The following is a 19,239-nucleotide window of genomic DNA, read 5'->3' on the forward strand; positions in this document are numbered from 1 at the left end:
AAATGATGTCATACCATTCAGCTGATTTTGTCTCTTAGGTATGAGAAAAGGCTCCAGCCTTTACCACACACTTACCTATACCCATCCAAACCCTCTTTTTAACACAACCTGGACCTCAGCTCAATTCAGCTCAGTTTTGAAAGAGTATCTTACAAGCTCAGCTCATGGGCACATCAACCCACACCTTGTATATTCATAATGTAACTCTTGTCCCCACGCCCTGATGTTAAAGTCTCTGGCCTGCTGTTATCAAGAAAATTGACAAGTCATGTCAGTAAGAACTTGCCTCTTCTTGATATCTAAATAGCCTCATCCATTGATTTTCCTATCTTGGTAACTTGGCCATAAATACCCATGAACCTTTGCTTTTGGTAGTTATGGGGTCAATCTCTTTCTTTGACTGTTGACCCCACTGCACTTGTTTTGGCAAAACTCTTCCTTTTCGATGTAAATAAGCATAAGAATTTTTCTTTTTTCTTTTCCTTTTGTTTAGTCTCCAGGAAGACTAACCCCTAAATACATAATATACCAAAATAATTCCTTTTATCCTGCTGGGATTACTATAATCCCCACATTTTTAATATTCAGGCATTTCTGGACATTTTTCGAGATCCAAGCTCCTTTAAAATTTATTTAACCCATGTCCTTTCTTATGTGCTTGCATGCAAACTGAATTTACAGCTCTGTTAGGAGTACTCAACTGGCTATTCTAACTCACTTTAGAAAGCATTCAACTATCTTTTCTTTCATATTTGAAAAAGTTGATACATTTCCCCCAGCACATAGTAAATGAATAGCTAACAGATACAGTGAGATGGCTCAAAGAGCAAAGGTGATCGCTGCCAAGCCTGATTTTTCTATCTCTCTATCTCTCATACCCCAACACACATACACATACATACATATTCTCTCTCTCTCTCTCTCTCTCTCTCTCTCTCTCTCTCTCTCTTAGGAAAAACAAACAAAAGAAACGGTAACAAAAATGTGAACCAACATATTTCAAGCTATCATAATAAAAGAATAGAGCTATAGTTCTTCTTCAAAATGCTTTTATTGGACAGTTATTAATTTATTGGACAGGATATTAATGATAGACAGCTAGTCTATCTCCACACAAGGAGGACAATGATAAAGACATGCATTGAACAAGGATCATTATTAGTACATAAACATACTGGGATTTGGGCGTGAAATCACAGTACCAATTACATAGCTATTTAATTACATTAAATAACCTTCAAGTAATAGTCACACACAGTTCCCAATTTGAATTGTGTTAGAAACACAGTGTCTGTGTTAGGAACTAAATACTAGCCTAGGAAAGAGAAGATGTGTGTGCACAAAAACTAGCTATTTGTAATATCCAACAAAATCTTAGCATTACGATTCTATCAGATATCTGTCCCCGTGAACAAACATATCGCTAACAGTTATTTAATGACAGGTTCACTCAAGATACATCAGCATTGTATTTGGTTGATGTTTGTGGGGAAACACTTTAGTTTGCCTTTGTCCATTCATTTGGTTGGCGAGTTTGTTCCTATCACCAGTGAACTGAACTGAACGGTGTGGAAACCTAACACCCGTGGCCTTTACTACACAATGTGATCAATCACTCTCAGTTTTTCACGTGTCGTTGCAGCCTTTGCTTTCTGGAATAGCTTCCAGTTCTTAAACCTCCCAGAGGACTGCCTTGCAGAATGCTCTTCTCCATAGACAACCTAGAATATAGACTGTATAGAAAAATCATGGTTATACCAAAACTTAAGTTACAGCTTACATGGCACCATTTAGCTGGCAAACATACAGTTTTGAAAACATACAGTGTGTAGGCTATGTCAAAAATATATTTATTAAATATGAACTCTTCATTTGTTTTAACATTATGAACAAACATCCATAAAATAAAGAATTGCCACCACAATCGTCATTGGAATTGTTTTGATTTTCTTTTCTTAAGACTCAAATCTATCAGCAAGAAATGCATAAAGTCATGTAAATAATCAGTTCCAGAATGATTCCACTCATGAAAAAATAAATACATGTAGAAATAAATAGCTTTGTAGTAAAATAGAAAGGATTTCTCCTGTTGTCAAATAAATAGGCAGCAGTACTCCTTCTGTGTGCTCTCCCCTGCGATCTAGTAGGTGATATTCTTGGCAGCCAGAAGTGTGTTCTTCAGAAGCATGGCCACAGTCATGGGTCCCACACCTCCTGGGACTGGAGTGATAAAGCTGGCCTTCTTCTTAACAGCTGAGAAGACAGAACAGTTAGTTCTTCATTTAAAATGTATCTAAGAATATCAATGTCTCAGCACACTGCATAATTTCCCCATTATACAGATAATGTTACCAACCTTCAAAGATTTATAAGATAAAGTAGGCCACGATGAAAATAGACAGAGAGAGAGAGAGAGAGAGAGAGAGAGAGAGAGAGAGAAAGAGACAGACAGACAGACAGACAGACAGACAGACAGACAGACAGACAGACAGACAGACATTGTTCTATGATACCTAAGGTGAAGGCACAAAAGGATCTACTCAAGCTCTTTCAGGCTCAGTTATCTTCAGCTTTCTAAGAGCAAAAGCAATAAACTGTGCTCACTGTGATAATTTGTCATTCTTGTAATAACATTAGAAAAAAAAACAGACTTCTAGAAAGGAAACTGATATAACATTACTCGCGTAACTACAGGCAGTCATGACCCTTGAAGTAGGAGAACATTAACCTGTGTAGCTTATGTGTCAGGAGTTACAGGGAAGGACATTTCAAGGTTGTCTCCAGTCTAGGCATCAGGGGCTGCTAGGTTTGCTCACAGATATGAGAGAGAGAGAGAGTGGTAAGGAGAGGGAGGGAAGGGTAGAAACAGAAACAGAAACAGAGAGAGCTGTAGAGAGGGAGAGAGGAGGAAGAAGGCATTCTGAGAACTGTTAGGCATGGCAGCCTTCTGTAACTAGCCTCCAGAGAGTAAGCCTCTGAAACTGCAGGAGGATGTGGCCTTAGGGAGAAGGAGACAGCTAGAGGATCTGTGACCTAACAAATGCCATTGAACTAATTCAAAAGGAGATTAAGTCGGTCACACCAGGAAAGCATGATACAGCCACTCGTCCCTCCTCCGCTCTTTGACAGAGGCACTGACAACTAGGTTGGGAAAATTCTATATTTTCATAATTGCAGTCTATCCCTGTACAGTTGTATTTCATAGAAAAGGATGGAAAAGTCCCAAGTAGGTGATGGGTCAGCAAGGAATAGTAGGAAGTTCCTAAAAGAATCACAGTGGAAACAACCACAGCTTATCAATTTTCCTTCTTTTTTATACTCTGAGCACTCACAGAATAAGTTGCACATTGCACTTAAGTCACACAGCTGCTTAACAAGCATCATGGGCAATTTTCTTCCTTGGGAGTCAGATCTCATAAACCAATGGTCTGCCTGGGTCTCATGATCTTCTTGCTGACTGGCAGTTTTTTGTTGTTTTTTGTTTTTGTTTTTGTTTTTTTACTACATTCTCAGAATTGTATTCATGCTCTGAAAGTAAGAACTGGGCAGAGGGATAGAAAAGGGAATAGACTGTTGCACGAAATGCCTGTCTGACAGTTTAGCTCAGAATCTGCATTTTTGCACAGGTTATGAAAAGCACACACACACACACACACACACACACACACACACGCATACACATGTGCAGTGTCCTGCCTATTGTTTTCCACGGGAATCTTCATCTGTCTTCAGTTTGGGCTTGTCTGAATGTTAACAGGCGTTTATTAGCATCAGTAGACCTCTTTGTGGCCGAGAGATTCAGCACTGCTACACACACAATTGAGCATTCCAAGTTCTCTTGTCGATTTTTTTTTTTTTTATGTTTGAGGTAAAGTGAACAAATGTGGAGATAAGGTCTGTACACAGTAATAGGGGGAGGCAATAGTGAATTGATTTTAAAACACTTATGAGGTTTCTCTGTCATTTTCTGTTTCATACCCCCGAGTGACTGTGTCTGATAAGAAACCAGTCTATATGTTGTTGGAAAGTGTTAATGTAGTTTATGGTTTATTTATATGAGGAACAGGATACGAAAGTATGTCTTTCAGGAAAAAGCTGTCAATGGGTAAGAAAAAAGTGCTCACTTGGGGAGGGAGGTAGCACCTATGGTGCCAGGATGTGGAAGACTGAGATAGGAGAGTGACCTGCAGCCAGAAGTTCAAAGCCAGCCTAGACAATATAATAAAACATTGTTTCATAAATAATAAGTAAGTAAATAAAGAATATTCTTAATAATGGTTGTGCAGAACTATCTTCAGGCTATGGTAAGCTTTATGTTTGTGAAGTACCACAGATGGTTTGGGATGAAATTAGTCATAAGAGAAGATACAAGTTCAGTTCATGCTTGTACTCTGACTCGCATCTTCCTCATCATGTCTCTAAGAGAGAAAGTTATAGAGCATGGAATCACCAGAACACCCTCTCTTAGGCTGTTTCTCTAAGGCAGGCAGGCTTTGCACCTGTTTATAAGGGAGATGCTTTCAAGAGGTGAGTGTGTGTGTGTGAGTGTGTGTGTGTGTGTGTGTGTGTGTGTAAGTGTTGAGCTTGTGTGTGGGTGTTGAGTGTCTGTGAATGTATGTATGTGTGTAAGTATGTGTGTGAGAGTGTTGAATATGTGTATGTGCATATGACTATGTGTGCTTGAATGTGTATGAGAGTAAGTATGCATGTGTGTATGTATGTATGTGTGTGAGTGTGTGTATGTATATGTGAGTTGTGTTTGTGTGTAAGTATGTGTGTGAGAGAGTGTTGAATATGTGTATGTGCATATGACTATGTGTGCTTGTATGTGTATGAGAGTAGGTATGCACGTGTGTATGTATGTATGTGAGTATGTGTATGTGCGTGTATTGTATGTGTGTGAGTGGGTATGCATGTGTGTGAGTAGGTATGCATGTGTGCATGTGTGTATGTATGTGTGTGAGTGTGCATATGTATATGTGAGTTGTGTTTGTGAGTGTGTGTGAGCATATTGTATGTGTGTGTATATGAGTTGTGTGTGAGTGTGTGTGAGCATATTGTATGTGTGTGTGTATATATGAGTTGTGTGTGAGTGTCTGTGAGCATATTGTATGTGTGTGAGTCTGTATATATGTATTTTGGAGGCTTCTCTACACAGAGAAACACAGGAGAATCATGAGGCAATGATTCCATTCAGGGATGACCTCCCATGACTCTACACATAGGATAATATGTGTAAGCATGTTTAGGAAAAATACCAAAAGTCTTTACTGAATTGTAACAGGCACGGGAGATATCAGTAATTGCATGATTCACTAAAGGACATGCTGAAAAATTATAGACAATAATAGATTCAATTCCATAAAATCATCAGAATTGTAGAGTTACTGAAACTGACAATTAAGGCAAATAAACACCTGTCCAGTTCTACTGTCTGTGTGGCGTGTGCCCTGGGACGAGACGTGCATGGAAATAACAATTATGTTTAAAGCAAACTATTGAAAATAAGGATATCTTCAGAAAAACCAATAATTATCACAACATTTCATTTGAATGGCCGCTCTACAAAACTTTAGTTGCTGCAAAGTAACTTCTGGAGATTTCTCTGAATTTAGAACATGAGTTAGACCACAAGAGACGGTGCCTCGTGCACATTATCTGAGCGTTTGTCCTTCCTCCTCAGTCTAACACAAATGTCACTAGAGTTGGTTAACACCCCGGGCTGAGTTCACTGTTTACTCGCTGGCCCATGAAATTTACAGGATAGTTTTTCTGGGTAATGTCCTGAGTGTATTCGGATAACCCATCAAAGGAAGTCAAACTATGGGTTTCCTTCAACCACTCTCCGGATTCCAGTGTGAACCACTTGGTGTGAGAATCTGAAGTCTGAGATGACTGAATTGGAGAAAGAGCAGAGTTTCCCATATGGGCAAGGCGTTGGAAGTTTAAAGCTTGATCAAGATTATGATTCATTGTTTTGGAATTGTATGGCAATTCCTGTTGCTAAGCAAACCCTGATGGGCAGACACTTTTGAAACCTCTACAGTGTCACAGTTGATAAGTCTCATTCGCCAAGGCAAGTCTCACCATCATGTTTAAACTCTAAAATATGGGATAATAATAAAAACAGTCATTTTGAGAAAAGGGTGTGCATGCACACAGGACATACATGACTACTTTTCGTACAAAAATCCCATCTGCCATTCCAGCCACACTATCTCTAAAGCAGATCTTACCATCCCAGTTACACATCATTGTGGAATTGTCCCTAGTACCAGAACAAAATAAAAAGTGTTCTTTATGGCAACCTGGATCTATTATCCCCTCGGCCTATTCCCATACTTGGTCATTAGTGTCCCTACACATGTTACAAACTGGCCCAGATAGATTCACAGAAGCCATCCCTTGTGTAAGACATAGTTACTAACCCTTGAAACCCACAGCCTTATTATAGAGATACTTATTTTGAAAATGCAATTACTCAAGCAATAATTGAGTGATGGCTGTGATGTGTGCTGCAGTGAGGTGTCTGTGGCATTGTGAATGTGTATGGAGGACCTACCTCAGCCTGAGGGTGGTGTGGAGATGTAGGCAGGCCAGAGGTCCCAGGGAAGGAACATAGAGATGAGCCAATGTACTTGGTAAGGGGGCTGTGTTTGCAATCAGGGGGAAAGGAACTTCTCTTGAGTGGAAAGTGACTTGAATCTTGGAAATGCCACAGGAAGGCTGGTATAGGCCCTATAGGTAAAGGGAGTTATAGGAGAGGAGGTGAAACAGTAGGTGGTTTGTAGAGCACTGAACATATAATAAACCTGAAGTCAATGGTTAACTTAGTTCTGAGGGGAAGAATGAAGGCAGGCTTTGTCATCATTTCCAACATCCTTCCTTGAAGAGAAGTGTGTTTTACTACCCAAGTAAGGACAATAGGTATGGAGCAAAGGTTACTTCATGTTTAAAGGGAGGTGGTGACGGCGGTGATGAAAGACACTAGGTGTTCAGTCTGTGCATGTGCCTCCGAAAAATGCAAGGTGACATGTGGTCACAGGGTGTGGAAAGATGACTCACGCGGGACACGACTAGAGATGTAAGGAATGTTAAAAGGCTCTTTAACAACGTAGCAAAAGAAAAAGGACATGATCGTTAACCTTCTGGCAGTAGCTTCCATGCTTTCACGAGAGGGTGTCTCCAGCCTGTGTTTTCTGTGTCATTACTTCCTCAGGAAACTTTATGGTCCTGGTTCCCAGGGCTGGCACTTAAGAATTGACATTATCGTCGGAAATCATGTCATCTGGAACATTCTCCAGTTCCTCAGCAGGAAGCGAATTTTAAACTTCAGTGCCACTGTGTATTTCTCTAGGGTCCTTCAGCAAGAGGATGGATGGATTTGAACAGAATCGACTGTGCTAATATTTAATGAAAACTATGTTCTGTATTCCAGAAAGGAAAAAAAATGTATTTGTGCTCTAACAATCCATGTCTGGGTGAAGCAACAGAAGCTGATGTCTCTCTGGTGCTGTTTGTCTTTCTAGTTTGTCTGTTGGTCATCTTTAAGGAATCACTCTGTTAGATTTCTAACAGGGCAACAGCAAACTTTGAAAAGCATCTTCACTTTGAGATCAGTGACATAAAGGAGGTCCCACTTCCCTCGTGAGAATTTCGGCCTCCAAGTATACATACATAATTGTCTAAATTAAATGGTTGGAGGAGTTTCCCATGCTTCTAGATGCAAACTACTTAGGCACGGCCTCTCAAGCATATCCACTATAATGAAAGGGAGACAAGCTTTAGGAAAATGAAGGACAGGAATAACAACCAGAAAAACCTGAATGGCGTAGGACTGGAGAAATGGTATGACTCAGGAGGTAAGACGAAAACACTCCACTTTCTCGTACAGGGGTTATAGAGTGATGCTTAGGTGCACGTTGAGCCGGAGAGCAAAGGGCTCTTTAGCATGTGGTCCATCATTGAGCTTTCCATGGCAACAGGATCAGGCATGGCCAAGGTAATGTACCAAGCTTATCTGGGGTGCTGATCCTCTTTTGAAAATTACATTTTATTTATTGATCAATTGATTTACTCTGTGCATGTGTCTTCCTCTCTCTCTCTCTCTCTCTCTCTCTCTCTCTCTCTGTCTTTGTCTCTTTCCTTCATCCCTCTTTATATTAAATCAAATCTTTATATACCTGGCTAGCCACTTCATAGATGTGAATGCCTAAAACAATGTCAGCCACACCATGTAGAGAACACTGAATGGAGTCAGATAGTAACCCAGTTGCCTGGATAAATCAAAAGTTACTATCTGTGAACTCGTCACAAGTGAACATCTTCGCTGTCCAGGGATGACGTCAGACGTCATTGCACTTTCATTCTGGCTGGCAAGTTTTTAAAATACTGCTATTACATTTCTATTGACAGCTTGGAACCTGATTAACACTATCTCCCTTTCACAGTGTCTTTTAACCAACAACACAATAATCTTGTGCTGTTTTTTTTTCCCCATCCTTTCTCCTGCCTTCTCGCACGCTCCCCCTTTCCTTCAGGCACTGAACATAGACGGCCATCGGTGGTGAACTGAGAAACTATCCACAATGTTGGAGAATCTTCCATATCCCTTGGCAGGGCCTTGATCTCAGTAGTTTACCATAATCAACCCAAAACAGGAGATAAATGTCTTTCTCCTAGGTAATTGTATTGTAGGATGCTGGAGACCACTGCAAAAACAGTCTCATCATAAGAAAAACTTTACCAAGGCATCAGACATCCCCTTGTTCCCATGGATGTGGTTTTGTGCTTCAACCTTAACGCTTTCCTACAAAACTACAGCCATTCCATGTCAAAACACCCTACTGACTAGAATGTGGTCATAGATTTACTTCATTTCAAAGACCCATACTTTATAATAGCTACCTTGTCCTCTGTGAACAACAGTGAAGGTGGCTGGCCCGGAGATCTCATGGTGACCTCATGCTTCTGCCTGTTCTTAGAAGTGGCCTGTGTGGGAGCTGTAAATACAAGCTTTCCCGGACAACTACTTCCGCAACCTCGATCAATTTCTCAACTTACAGAGACAGATCGTCTCTGGGTTACAGTATTATTCTTCCCTTATAGTAAAGCTAGACTGTGGGCTGAGATGATCACGTAACCCAAAAGGTTGACATTTAATTCAAATCGATCAACCATACATACCATCGACTCAAGTGAACACCTCTGAGACAGAGTTGGGCATGAGATGTGGCTGAAGAAGTCTAGCTCCTTAGAAACTGGGGGCATTCTCTTACCACCCCATGTGGTGGAAGGCACATGTAGGACTAAGAGGTTCCCAAAGACTTTATTTGAAGTGAATTTTGACATGTCTGAAAAAAATATAAATTTCCGAGGCTTATTTACCGTTTGCATGGCCGTGTGCTTCATACTTGGAATGTGCCCCTCATGACACAAACTCAACCAATACGAACAGTGCATCCTGAGAATCCAGTCACTGGAGTAGACTCTGGGCACACCACATGTGTAATCCCTGTGCAGCCTCCCTTTCATCAGATGATTCCACAGAGGCTGCCCGGCTGGCCCATCCAGATCTAAGCAGTCTGCTTTGCCTTAAAAAATTTCCGGCTATGCTTTAACTTTAGATCTGAATGACGGACTTGTGATTGGTGATATCCATGTCAAAAGCATTTTGAAAAAGTTAAATCCCTTCAGTCTTTTAAATGGAAAAAATCTCAATGCTAAGGATCGATCAACTGCTTAATAAACAAACGACAGAGCGTCCCAACAGAATCACCTACTCTGCCACCTGGCTTAAAGTAAGCAAACAAACAAACAAGCAAACAAACAAACAAATTTCCCTCATCTTAAAAGACACTCGAGGGGTTTCTTCCACTAATAACCAAGAATATGTACAGACTGTTATGGACTGTTATATTTTTACACAAGCTGTAAGAAAGACAGATAAAAATGAGATAGCCATTCACTGACTTATGACAATAGAAATTCTGACTGGGCCTCTAAGTGTTTCAAATGTAGAAATCAGACCTGGCCTTTTCCTAGAGCTAGTAGGATTCCAAAGTAAGTAAAGTCACAAGAAGATTCCAATGGAAAAACAAATTCAAAACTACCTAGGTCGGAGTCCTGGTCCACTCATAATTTGGACCCGAGGACCACAACTGTGCTTTCTCCTACAGGATTTTTTTCTGGATCCCAACAGGATTGTTAAAGCCGTACCTTTAACTGACACCATAAGACAGGAACTGGTAATGAAACAGGGACACTTTCCTAAATTTCAACCACAAGGAAACTCTATGTCACTTGTAATTCTCACCCTAGCTACCAAGATTCTTTTCCTTGCATTGACACCTGTACCATATTTTGTGGACTTCTTATAAGTTATTCAATGTTATTAATACTTTTAACTCTACTATTTTTTAAAAATTTATTTATTTTTATTTATATGAGTACACTGTAGCTGTCTTCAGACACACCAGAAGAGGGCATTGGATTCCGTTCCAGATGGTTGTGAGCCACCATGTGGTTGCTGGGATTTGAACTCAGGACCTCTGGAAGAGCAGCCAGTGCTCTTAACCTCTGAGCCATTTCTCCAGCCCTCAATTCTACTTTTGTGATATTACAAAAACCCTCTTTTATATGCATTCCTGTAAAACTAAAAGAAAATTGCCTCTATAAAACATAAATGCTACTTTGGAGAAATTATTGATGGTGTTAAAACTAGAAGTAATTTTTATAGGGTTGGTAATTGCTGGCATCTTAACACTTATTGGACTCATACCTGCTACTACAGTAGACATACAAATGGCTCAGGTTACCAATGAGATAGTTAAAAATGTCTCAAGGATAGAAAGAATCCAAGAAAAATTATACATAGATTTCTATGGATGCCCATAATAATATCATTGACTGGGTTGGGCAACAAATTGAAGCTATTAAATCTTGACTATTAATTGACATTACAATTCACTTATATTTGTAGCTCTGCTTTGCCTAAGAGACAATATAAATATCCAAGGAAATTCGTTAAGAACTACCCAGATAGAGTATGGTATCAAAACAATTGTAGTAATGACCTTAGTTACATCGAGACATATATTCGTTAGAGTCATCCATTTGTCTTTTTTTTTTTTTCAGAGCTGAGAACTGAACCCAGGGCCTTGCGCTTACTAGGCAAGTGCTCTACCACTGAGCTAAATCCCCAACCCCCGTCCCATTTGTCAAAAGCCTGAGACCAACAGTTTGCAGATGAATTGTGAAGTACATCGCATCTCAATCCATTTAATATTTTACACAATCGAGCTTCTAAAACCCTGCTAAATGTAATATTAGCTGCTATTAATCTTTTATTGCTTCTAATAGGCTGCCTCTGAATCCAAAGAAGCCAGAGATGATTAATAGCCCAAGAAAAAGCTGATTTTTCATGTCACCATGGTGCTACAAACTGAGAACAGGGAGGGTGTTGGAGAATGGGAGGTGGTCTGCAATTCCTTTCTCACACACCTGACCCAGATGCACTAATGTGACTTCACAAGTCTCCATGAATAAGTTAAAGCCTAGGAGGACTGTCCTCCAGGGCAAAACAAGGCCACAAGAGCAAAGAAGCACAGAAGAACTCAGATAAGGGATCAAAAATACCGATGCCACTCTGCTTGCAATGCTCTCTTTAGTCCTAGCTATGCAATATATGGACTCAGTGGGAAAAGCTAAGAATGGCTCTTGAAGTGAACCGAGAGTCTTGAGTCTTTCTACCATCACCCTCCTTTCAGGTCCTTGTGGTGCTCAAGGTTGTGTTGTTTGAGGCGCAAGAAAATGAATAGTAAGGCTAAAGCTTGGTGTGGGAGAGAAATACAAAATATGCAGGGCAAGAAGCTCACACTGGGGAGGAGTGGTTTAGTTTGGGACTAACTAAATGCAAGGCAAGATAGTATAGAAGACGCTGTCGGCTAAGCATGCTAAGGAAGCCGGAAGAATATAGGGAGGGAGGGACATGAAGGCATCAGGTGAGTCCTTTGACAGTTGGGTGAGGAACAAACAAAACCAAAAAGCACCGCTCAAGGACGGAAAATCAGTGAAGAACACGGTGGTAAGGTTCTGAGGCACAAAGCTGCAGCCTTCTAGGTCAGCAGTGCAGTGGGAAGGAAGGGGTGAGCCCCGTACACAGGTTGCTGCCAGCAGAGTGCTCAGTAATTCGCGTGCATTAATTACCTCGTGGAAGGTGATTACTGCATTTAATCTTTGCGACAACTTTCTAAGACAGGAATTATCGTCGCCTTTTCTTCAATGATAAAATCAAGTCTCAGGGGTGAAACGATTTACCTAAGATCATAATTGCTTTAAGCAATAGAGCCAGGATTCAAACCCAAGTCAGCCTGACTCCGGAGTGTGGTCACCGATGAAAAGTTAAAGAGTGTGGAAATGGGGGTAACTCTGAGGTTTCCAAAGCAGAACCTTCAGAAAGAAGAGAGACTCAGAGAAGACTGGGACTACCCTCAGCAGTTTCTTAGAGGAAAGGTCAGAGTTGCTGTCTCTTGTGTTACTTGCACTTGGAAAAGCCTTTCTCCTTCCCACACCTGCTCTCCACACACATATACACACTGTATACACACACACACACACACACACACACACACACACACACATATACACCCTGAGTCAGCTCCCCTCTTCTCTTGTTCACACTCCACACCAGCTATACATCCTGGGTCAAATTTTCTGGTCTGGTAAATAATGTTCCAAGAGGATTATGGAGTTGGAATCTCCACTCACACTCATTCCAAGGCCCTTAAAGTCATACACAATTTTTTTTGCACATATAATCATTTGACCAATCATCCCAACTCTCCTTTTAAATTATATCTACCATCTAACGACCTCATAATACTTAAACCTATTACTACCCTTGTCCACACCCCATCATTTCTTACTTGGATAATTACAATCGCCTCTTAACAGGTACCCCTGCTTACACACTTAATCTCAACACTCCAGCCAGCGATCCTGTTGGAAACCAGTCAAAGACCATGGCTTTGCTAGCCATTCCTTAAAGAGTAAACTCCAAATGCCTTTCTGCAGTCTTTAAGGCCCAAGGCAATATACAGTCCTGTCTGCCTCTTTTGAGGTTTCCCATAACACCTTTCCCTTTATTTTCTGGGCCCAGTTACAATGGGCCCCTTGCAACTCACCAAAACTGCCACACAGAGCAGAAGCTGATCGCGCACACTAGGTAGTAGGGACTTTCCAGTACCAGTTCCACTACTAGGGATATCGAGGCAGAAGAGTCATGAGTTCAAGTCAGCATTGGGAACATAGCATGTTTACGGCCAGCCAGAAAGTCTCTGTCTCAAAATCACAAAACAGAAATAAAAATAAAATGCCAAACATGGTCTCCTAATGATTTTCACAGTGACCCCTCTAGGTGCTTGGAGCTAACCCCAAATGAGGTAATTAGCATCTGGAACAGCAACATTCCCATCTCTTCACAGTACTGATCAATACTAATCAGTCAGTGTCTGCAAACATAGCTTCTTTTCATAAGTTTGTGTTCAACGTGTGTGTGTGTGTGTGTGTGTGTGTGTGTGTGTGTGTGTGTGTGTGTGTGTACCTTCAAGATACAGCTATACACCAATGTGGACAGTACCCTCAGAGTTCAGAAAAGAGTGTTGGGTATCCCAAAACTGGAGTTACAGATTGTTGTGAGCTGTCAGGTGTGTGTTAGCAATTGAATCCATTTTTTTTTTCTGGAGGAGCAGCCAGTGCTCTTAACTGCTCAGACAGCTCTCCAGCCCAACTTATTTTGCAACATTTCATGCTATAAACACTGTTTCATGCTATAAAATGTATTTATTTGCTTATTATTATGGATAAAAATTTGTCTATTTAGACCACAATTGTATCTCATGGGATGGACTTTTAACATCCACTCAGCAAATAATTGCAAACTGAGTGAATCTAAACTGAGGGTTCCCAAGGACAAGTTGGATACGCACATTCTTAGGTTTAAGGTAGATTTCTTTTCACTCAAACAGGGCCACACTTGTAGAAATTATGGATTCCACGTTCCCTCTACTCCTACATATGTCTATGCCCAGATACATAGGAGTACAATGGCAATGACAAGGAAACTTCCGGTTTAGTGTCTCAAAGGTGAAAGGGCTTTGTGGCTGTACACTCTCTCCTCCCCTTGCCACGAAAAAGCATATGAATGAGAATACAAAGACCATACGCTTGCAAAGGTGGGGTATTCGGACCTGTGCTCGCCTCAGCTGTTTGCTTGGATGCTAGCCCCAGAATTTGCGAATGTGCCTGGATAAGGTCCTTGAAGAGAACATAAGCCACGTGAGCTCATTACAGTAAGGTCTAATGTAAGGTCTGATGTCATCACAACGGGGAAACCAGTTCATTTCCAGAAGGAAGGCATTATGAAGCTAATAAAGACAAGATGAACGCCCACGTGTTAAAGAGAAAGAATACAGTAGGAACCCTCACGCCACCTCTGTCTGAGCATGTGGTCTCTAGAAGTGTGCGTCATCTGCTGGGGCTACGTAAGGCAACTTGTTGGCTGCAGTTTGCTTTGGCAGCTCTAGTGATGTGCTGCAGACGTGGATGAAAACAGTATTCCCGAGTGAGGAGCTCTCCATGTCCTTGACGGCCAGCTTAACCCCAGACTTAGTGGAGAGGGCTGTGACTTGAGGTAATGTGTTTAATATACCTTTGTTATAATACCTCTGTTTATCTTGTATTCAAGCATAAACCTTATGAGAAAAAAAAAAAAAGAGAAACCACCAAATTGTTTAAGAAGAAAGGGAAAAGAAAACCGTAAATAATCCTTGGATATATCTGTGCATTTGAGCTTTAATATGGAAAATATTGTTCACAGTTCCCATGTGTAAGCCACATTCCCCCAAACTGCAAGCAGACCTAAAACATCAGGGAGGAGTGATATATGACTGAGACCGAGACATACTACATCTAAGTATGAAATTTTCAAGGAACAAATAAAACTAACATTTTCAGGGTACTAGGGGTATTTGAGGGGTAGACTTTCTTTTCAGTAAAACGTAGGTTCTCTATTCTGTGCACTTAAGTTAGTGTCACTGACGGTTTTCATGGTTATCGCTATCATTTCTACTTACTGTCCTGTAACCTTGAAACAACGTGCTCAGAAAACCCCATCAGACACTGAACCCACCTACTCTGTGAGAGAAAACATAATGTCCATCCCTGTCCCGTCTCTCTCCCTCCTGGTTCCCAGCCCTTCCCTGTTTGGTGTAAACCCGCAGAGAGGTGTGGTCAGGGCTGTAAGGGAGGGAGGAGGGAGGGGCAGGCACCATGCAGTAGACATTCCAGTTCTTTCCATTCCTTCTCAACCCCTGTGGAACAATGCTTCATAAAACTGAAGCAAAGCCATTAAAGCTTCGGATGTTTGTAGAAACCTCTGTGTGTCAGGCCTGAGCTACTGATGAGGCTGGAGAGGTAGCCCACAGAAGCAGGGCTAACTGAGTTAGCAGTATGGGACATCATCAATTCCGCGTCCAGCCGACCAAATCCATTTGGTGAACTGTGGCAATAAAAGCAGTGTAATTATGAGTGTCTAGGGCTGGAGGCTGTGCTTCAGCTGCTAACTCAGAGGGTACTGCTCGCCGCCTGTACTCTGTAATTTCTTGGTTTTGTACCTTTGGGAATATAGATTGCTTTGTCATAAATGTGTGGTGTAGACTTCAAGACTTCAACAGAAAACAGTTGAAGGAAATTATAGGAGGAAGTCAGTATGATCATCTTAAAACCATAATCTATGAAATTGGGATATCTCCAATATATTATTTATTGCATGACTATTGATAGAGAAAAAGTTTCTATACATGAAAACAGTTCTGTCATATAGATGCTTTAAAGTACTGTCTTGGGGGTTATAGAGATGGCTCAGCAGTTCAGACCATGTAGTGAAGATGGGTCTTATAGAAGACCATAGTTCGGGCCCCAGCACCCATACTGAGTGACTCACACCAATTGTATCTCAGGCTCCAGAGGACCCAGCATCTTTGGCCTCCTCGGGTACCTATACTCACATGTGCATACCCCTCACACAGGCACAAACATAACCAAAAAGAGCAAAATTGAATCTTAAAAAATAAATACTGCCTTAAGGTAGATGGATGGTAGGGGTGTGCTCAGAAAGTTGAGGGACGATGGTAAATCTTGGTTGGAGGCTAAAGGTATCCGTGAATTCTCCTGAGTCATATAATCGAGGATCGATGCAAAGTAAAACACCAGGTCAGTGAGGAGCTAACTTTAAAGCCCCCTTTTATTCTTGGCATTGCAGGAAAGACCTACTAGGACTCTGGGGTCTTCAGAGAGTTTCTAAGAAAGCGATGCCTCCAACACTGGGCAGTCCACACAGACATGCTGCAGAGCATAGGGGGAAATGCTGGAATGAAGCAAGCCGAATAATTTCATGACAGGAGTCTGACCTACAGATCCTCTAACTTCCTGATGTTCAGATCGTCGCAGCCATGGAGATACTGCAGGAGTGTTATGCTCTGATTGTCGAAGCTGTGTAAAGCCGCCCGAATAATCAGGGCAGGGGATTAGATTTGCTCAATAGATGGATTAGTCTGTCAAAGTACAGAAAAGTATCTTTCCATAGTTGATAAGTAATATAGAGAATTGGAAGTAATAGTCAAGCTAACAGCTATTAAAATCCATTTGGAAACATCCAAATTCTAAGTTTTATTACTTTACAAAGATTCTTTGGGGGACAATCTGGTACTTACCTCCCCACACGAGAAAACATTCAACCCACCCCTCAACAATTTCTCCTTCCTCCCATGGTTTCCATTTTGCCCCTTTGATGTCATGGTATGTCCCTTGGGAGTTCCTTTAGTTTAAAAGGGCATTGCTTCCTCAGGGACACTGGGGGGATACCCCACCCCTTTCCCTACTGGGTTCATTTACATTGAAACATCATTCCCACCAGTGCAATCTACTTTCCCTACGTGGCCTGAGTTCTGCATTAATGAGCCAAACTTCTCTGCAAGGAAAATTTTCTTCTCCATTTGAATCTACCCACATCTGCTTTGTTCATCTTGGCGGAAGTCATCCTGAAACTTTCGCAGATACTCAACAAAGCAGTCACGCTTTCCCTGTGGCAATTTGCAGCCAAGTGCTACCTGTGAGATCGTGGTGTGTCCTGTGGTAAAGTCCCTCCCTCTCAATGGGGGAGAGGGACCCATCCCTTATTTCAAGTTCTATCCTGATGGAGAACCTGAGGAGCAACATGTCAAAGCCGGATTCATCTGGGTGGCCGAGTCTCTACGTCACCAGCAAGGTCCTCCTCACTGAATCCAGCTCCTCTCTGGTGTTGCTGATCTGTGAACCCCCAGGGTGGTAGAGGGGGGAAAAAACCCTCATGTGTACATTTTATGATCGGAGCAGAATATTCTGATCTTTGGAACTTCTTCCTTCCAAAGGTTTCTGTGCTTTTATATGGCTATTTGGCAGTGACTCTGCTGAATGTCCCAGACACTAAACATTAAAACTAAAAGGGAGCCCTGAAAGACGGCAGTCTCCATTGCCTGTGGGGACTTACTCTGAGACCTCTAGTGGCTGTTTGGATCTGTCCGTAGCACTGAGCTGCACAGCTGTGAAGTTTCTGTCTTTACACACCTACGTGTGGTAAAGTTTAGTTTATAACTTAGGCATAGAAAATAAGAGAATGGGATAATTATAACACCATATTATAACCGTTTTGTGAACATATATCCTCTCTCAAAATATTTTACTGAGCTAGACACGGTGACGTATGCCTTCCGTTCCATCACTTGGGAGACAGAGGCAGGCAGATCTCTGGAGTTTAAAGCCAGGCTGGTCTATTCCAGACCTGCTAAGGCTACATAGTAAGACACGGTATTATAAAAAAACAAGTGAGCAAAACTCCAATCCCACAGTACCTTATTGTGTTATAATCATACATTTTGTATGGAATGAGGTGATATCGGGGTGTTTTCCTGATTTACTGTGATACAGAGGAAGAGTCCGGGGACAGAGGAGGCTGGGCTGTAATCACGGCTGAACTGGCACACAGAAAAGGTGTGGAGCAATAGCGCTGTATCTAAAACAACCTCACCGGTTCTCAGCCCAACGCTCTAGCCTTTCCCCTTGCACTGGTTTGGAAGATTCCCCTTCTCTATGCCACTGTCTTCTTAAATACATAGCACTGCAGGCAGCTTCATTAGAGAAATGCTGCAGCTTGGGTAAAGCAGAATCGGCTCTCACAAACGCTCGCTTTCCAAGTGTTTTCAGACGATCTTCCTAAGCAAAAACTTTACTCATTTAAAAATAAGAAAGCCTGTCTATGTCCTATACCCCCTGGGGGAGCATTTTGCTAGGTAAGCCTGACCCAGAAGGAAGTCAGAAGTCGAGGCTGTGAACGGCAGCCACCTCTGCTCCTCATCCGACTGTCTCCTGCAGCCAGTGTCCTCTGTAGGCATCCTAGGTGTGAGACGAGTCTGCCATGAACACAGAGTTACTCTGTGTAAAACATAAATTCTTAGGGGCTGGATATCTAGCTCAGTTATAAAAAGCCTGCCTATTCCTTCAGAGGACACAGGTTCAAGTTCCAATACCCACCTAGTGACTTACAACTGCCTGTAACTCTCGTTCCCAGGGATCTGACTGCTCTGGCTCTAGCTTCTTCAGCATGCATGAACTGCACAGACATACATTACAGGCAAAACACTCATACACATAAAGAAAAAAAAGGAAAATGGAATCTAAACTTTAAAATCATATGGTTCATTCCTTTAATTTACAGATAGATCTATAATTGATAAGTACCCCCAAAGAGTCCTGCTGTGTTGGCCATGATGACCACCCCTAGACACAGAATATCTAACAAAAGTTCCACTACCAAGCATGAGAAACTTCCCTTTGAATTGTTGGTCGGGGAGGTCTCAGAGACCCTAAAAGCCTATGGGCTATTGCCAGTGACCTTGGCTGCCTCTTAGAACTGGAAAATAGAACCTATTGCTTAAGACAGCACACACTTCAGACACAGGACTTAGAGGGACCCACCTGGAACAGAAGTGGAAGCCTCCTCACGAAGACTAACTCTCATAGTATCCAAAGGTTCTATGTAAGGTATCGAGAGAGAGAGAGAGAGAGAGAGAGAGAGAGAGAGAGAGAGAGAGAGAGAGAGAGAGAAATAGACCTGGCCCCCTGTAAAGTCTAGGAACCACAACA

General features: G+C 41.7%; 1 protein-coding gene across 3 annotated transcripts in view; it reads right to left on the bottom strand.

Annotated features, from left to right (window-relative positions):
* Positions 1–1,032: 1,032 nt before the first annotated feature.
* The window catches only part of Mthfd2l (methylenetetrahydrofolate dehydrogenase (NADP+ dependent) 2-like), an 81,370-nt gene continuing 63,163 nt past the window's right edge, over positions 1,033–19,239 (bottom strand). For 2 of the 3 annotated variants that reach the window (XM_063273069.1, XM_017599176.2), the window contains one exon: positions 1,033–2,253. In XM_063273069.1, coding sequence (XP_063129139.1) covers positions 2,141–2,253 — 113 coding nt within the window. In that variant the 3' untranslated portion in view covers positions 1,033–2,140. The remainder of the gene's footprint in view (positions 2,254–19,239) is intronic. The other variant, NM_001107211.2, reaches the window with a different exon arrangement.

Source organism: Rattus norvegicus, chromosome 14 (assembly GCF_036323735.1).
Source record: "Rattus norvegicus strain BN/NHsdMcwi chromosome 14, GRCr8, whole genome shotgun sequence".
In the NCBI taxonomy this organism is placed as follows: domain Eukaryota; kingdom Metazoa; phylum Chordata; class Mammalia; order Rodentia; family Muridae; genus Rattus; species Rattus norvegicus.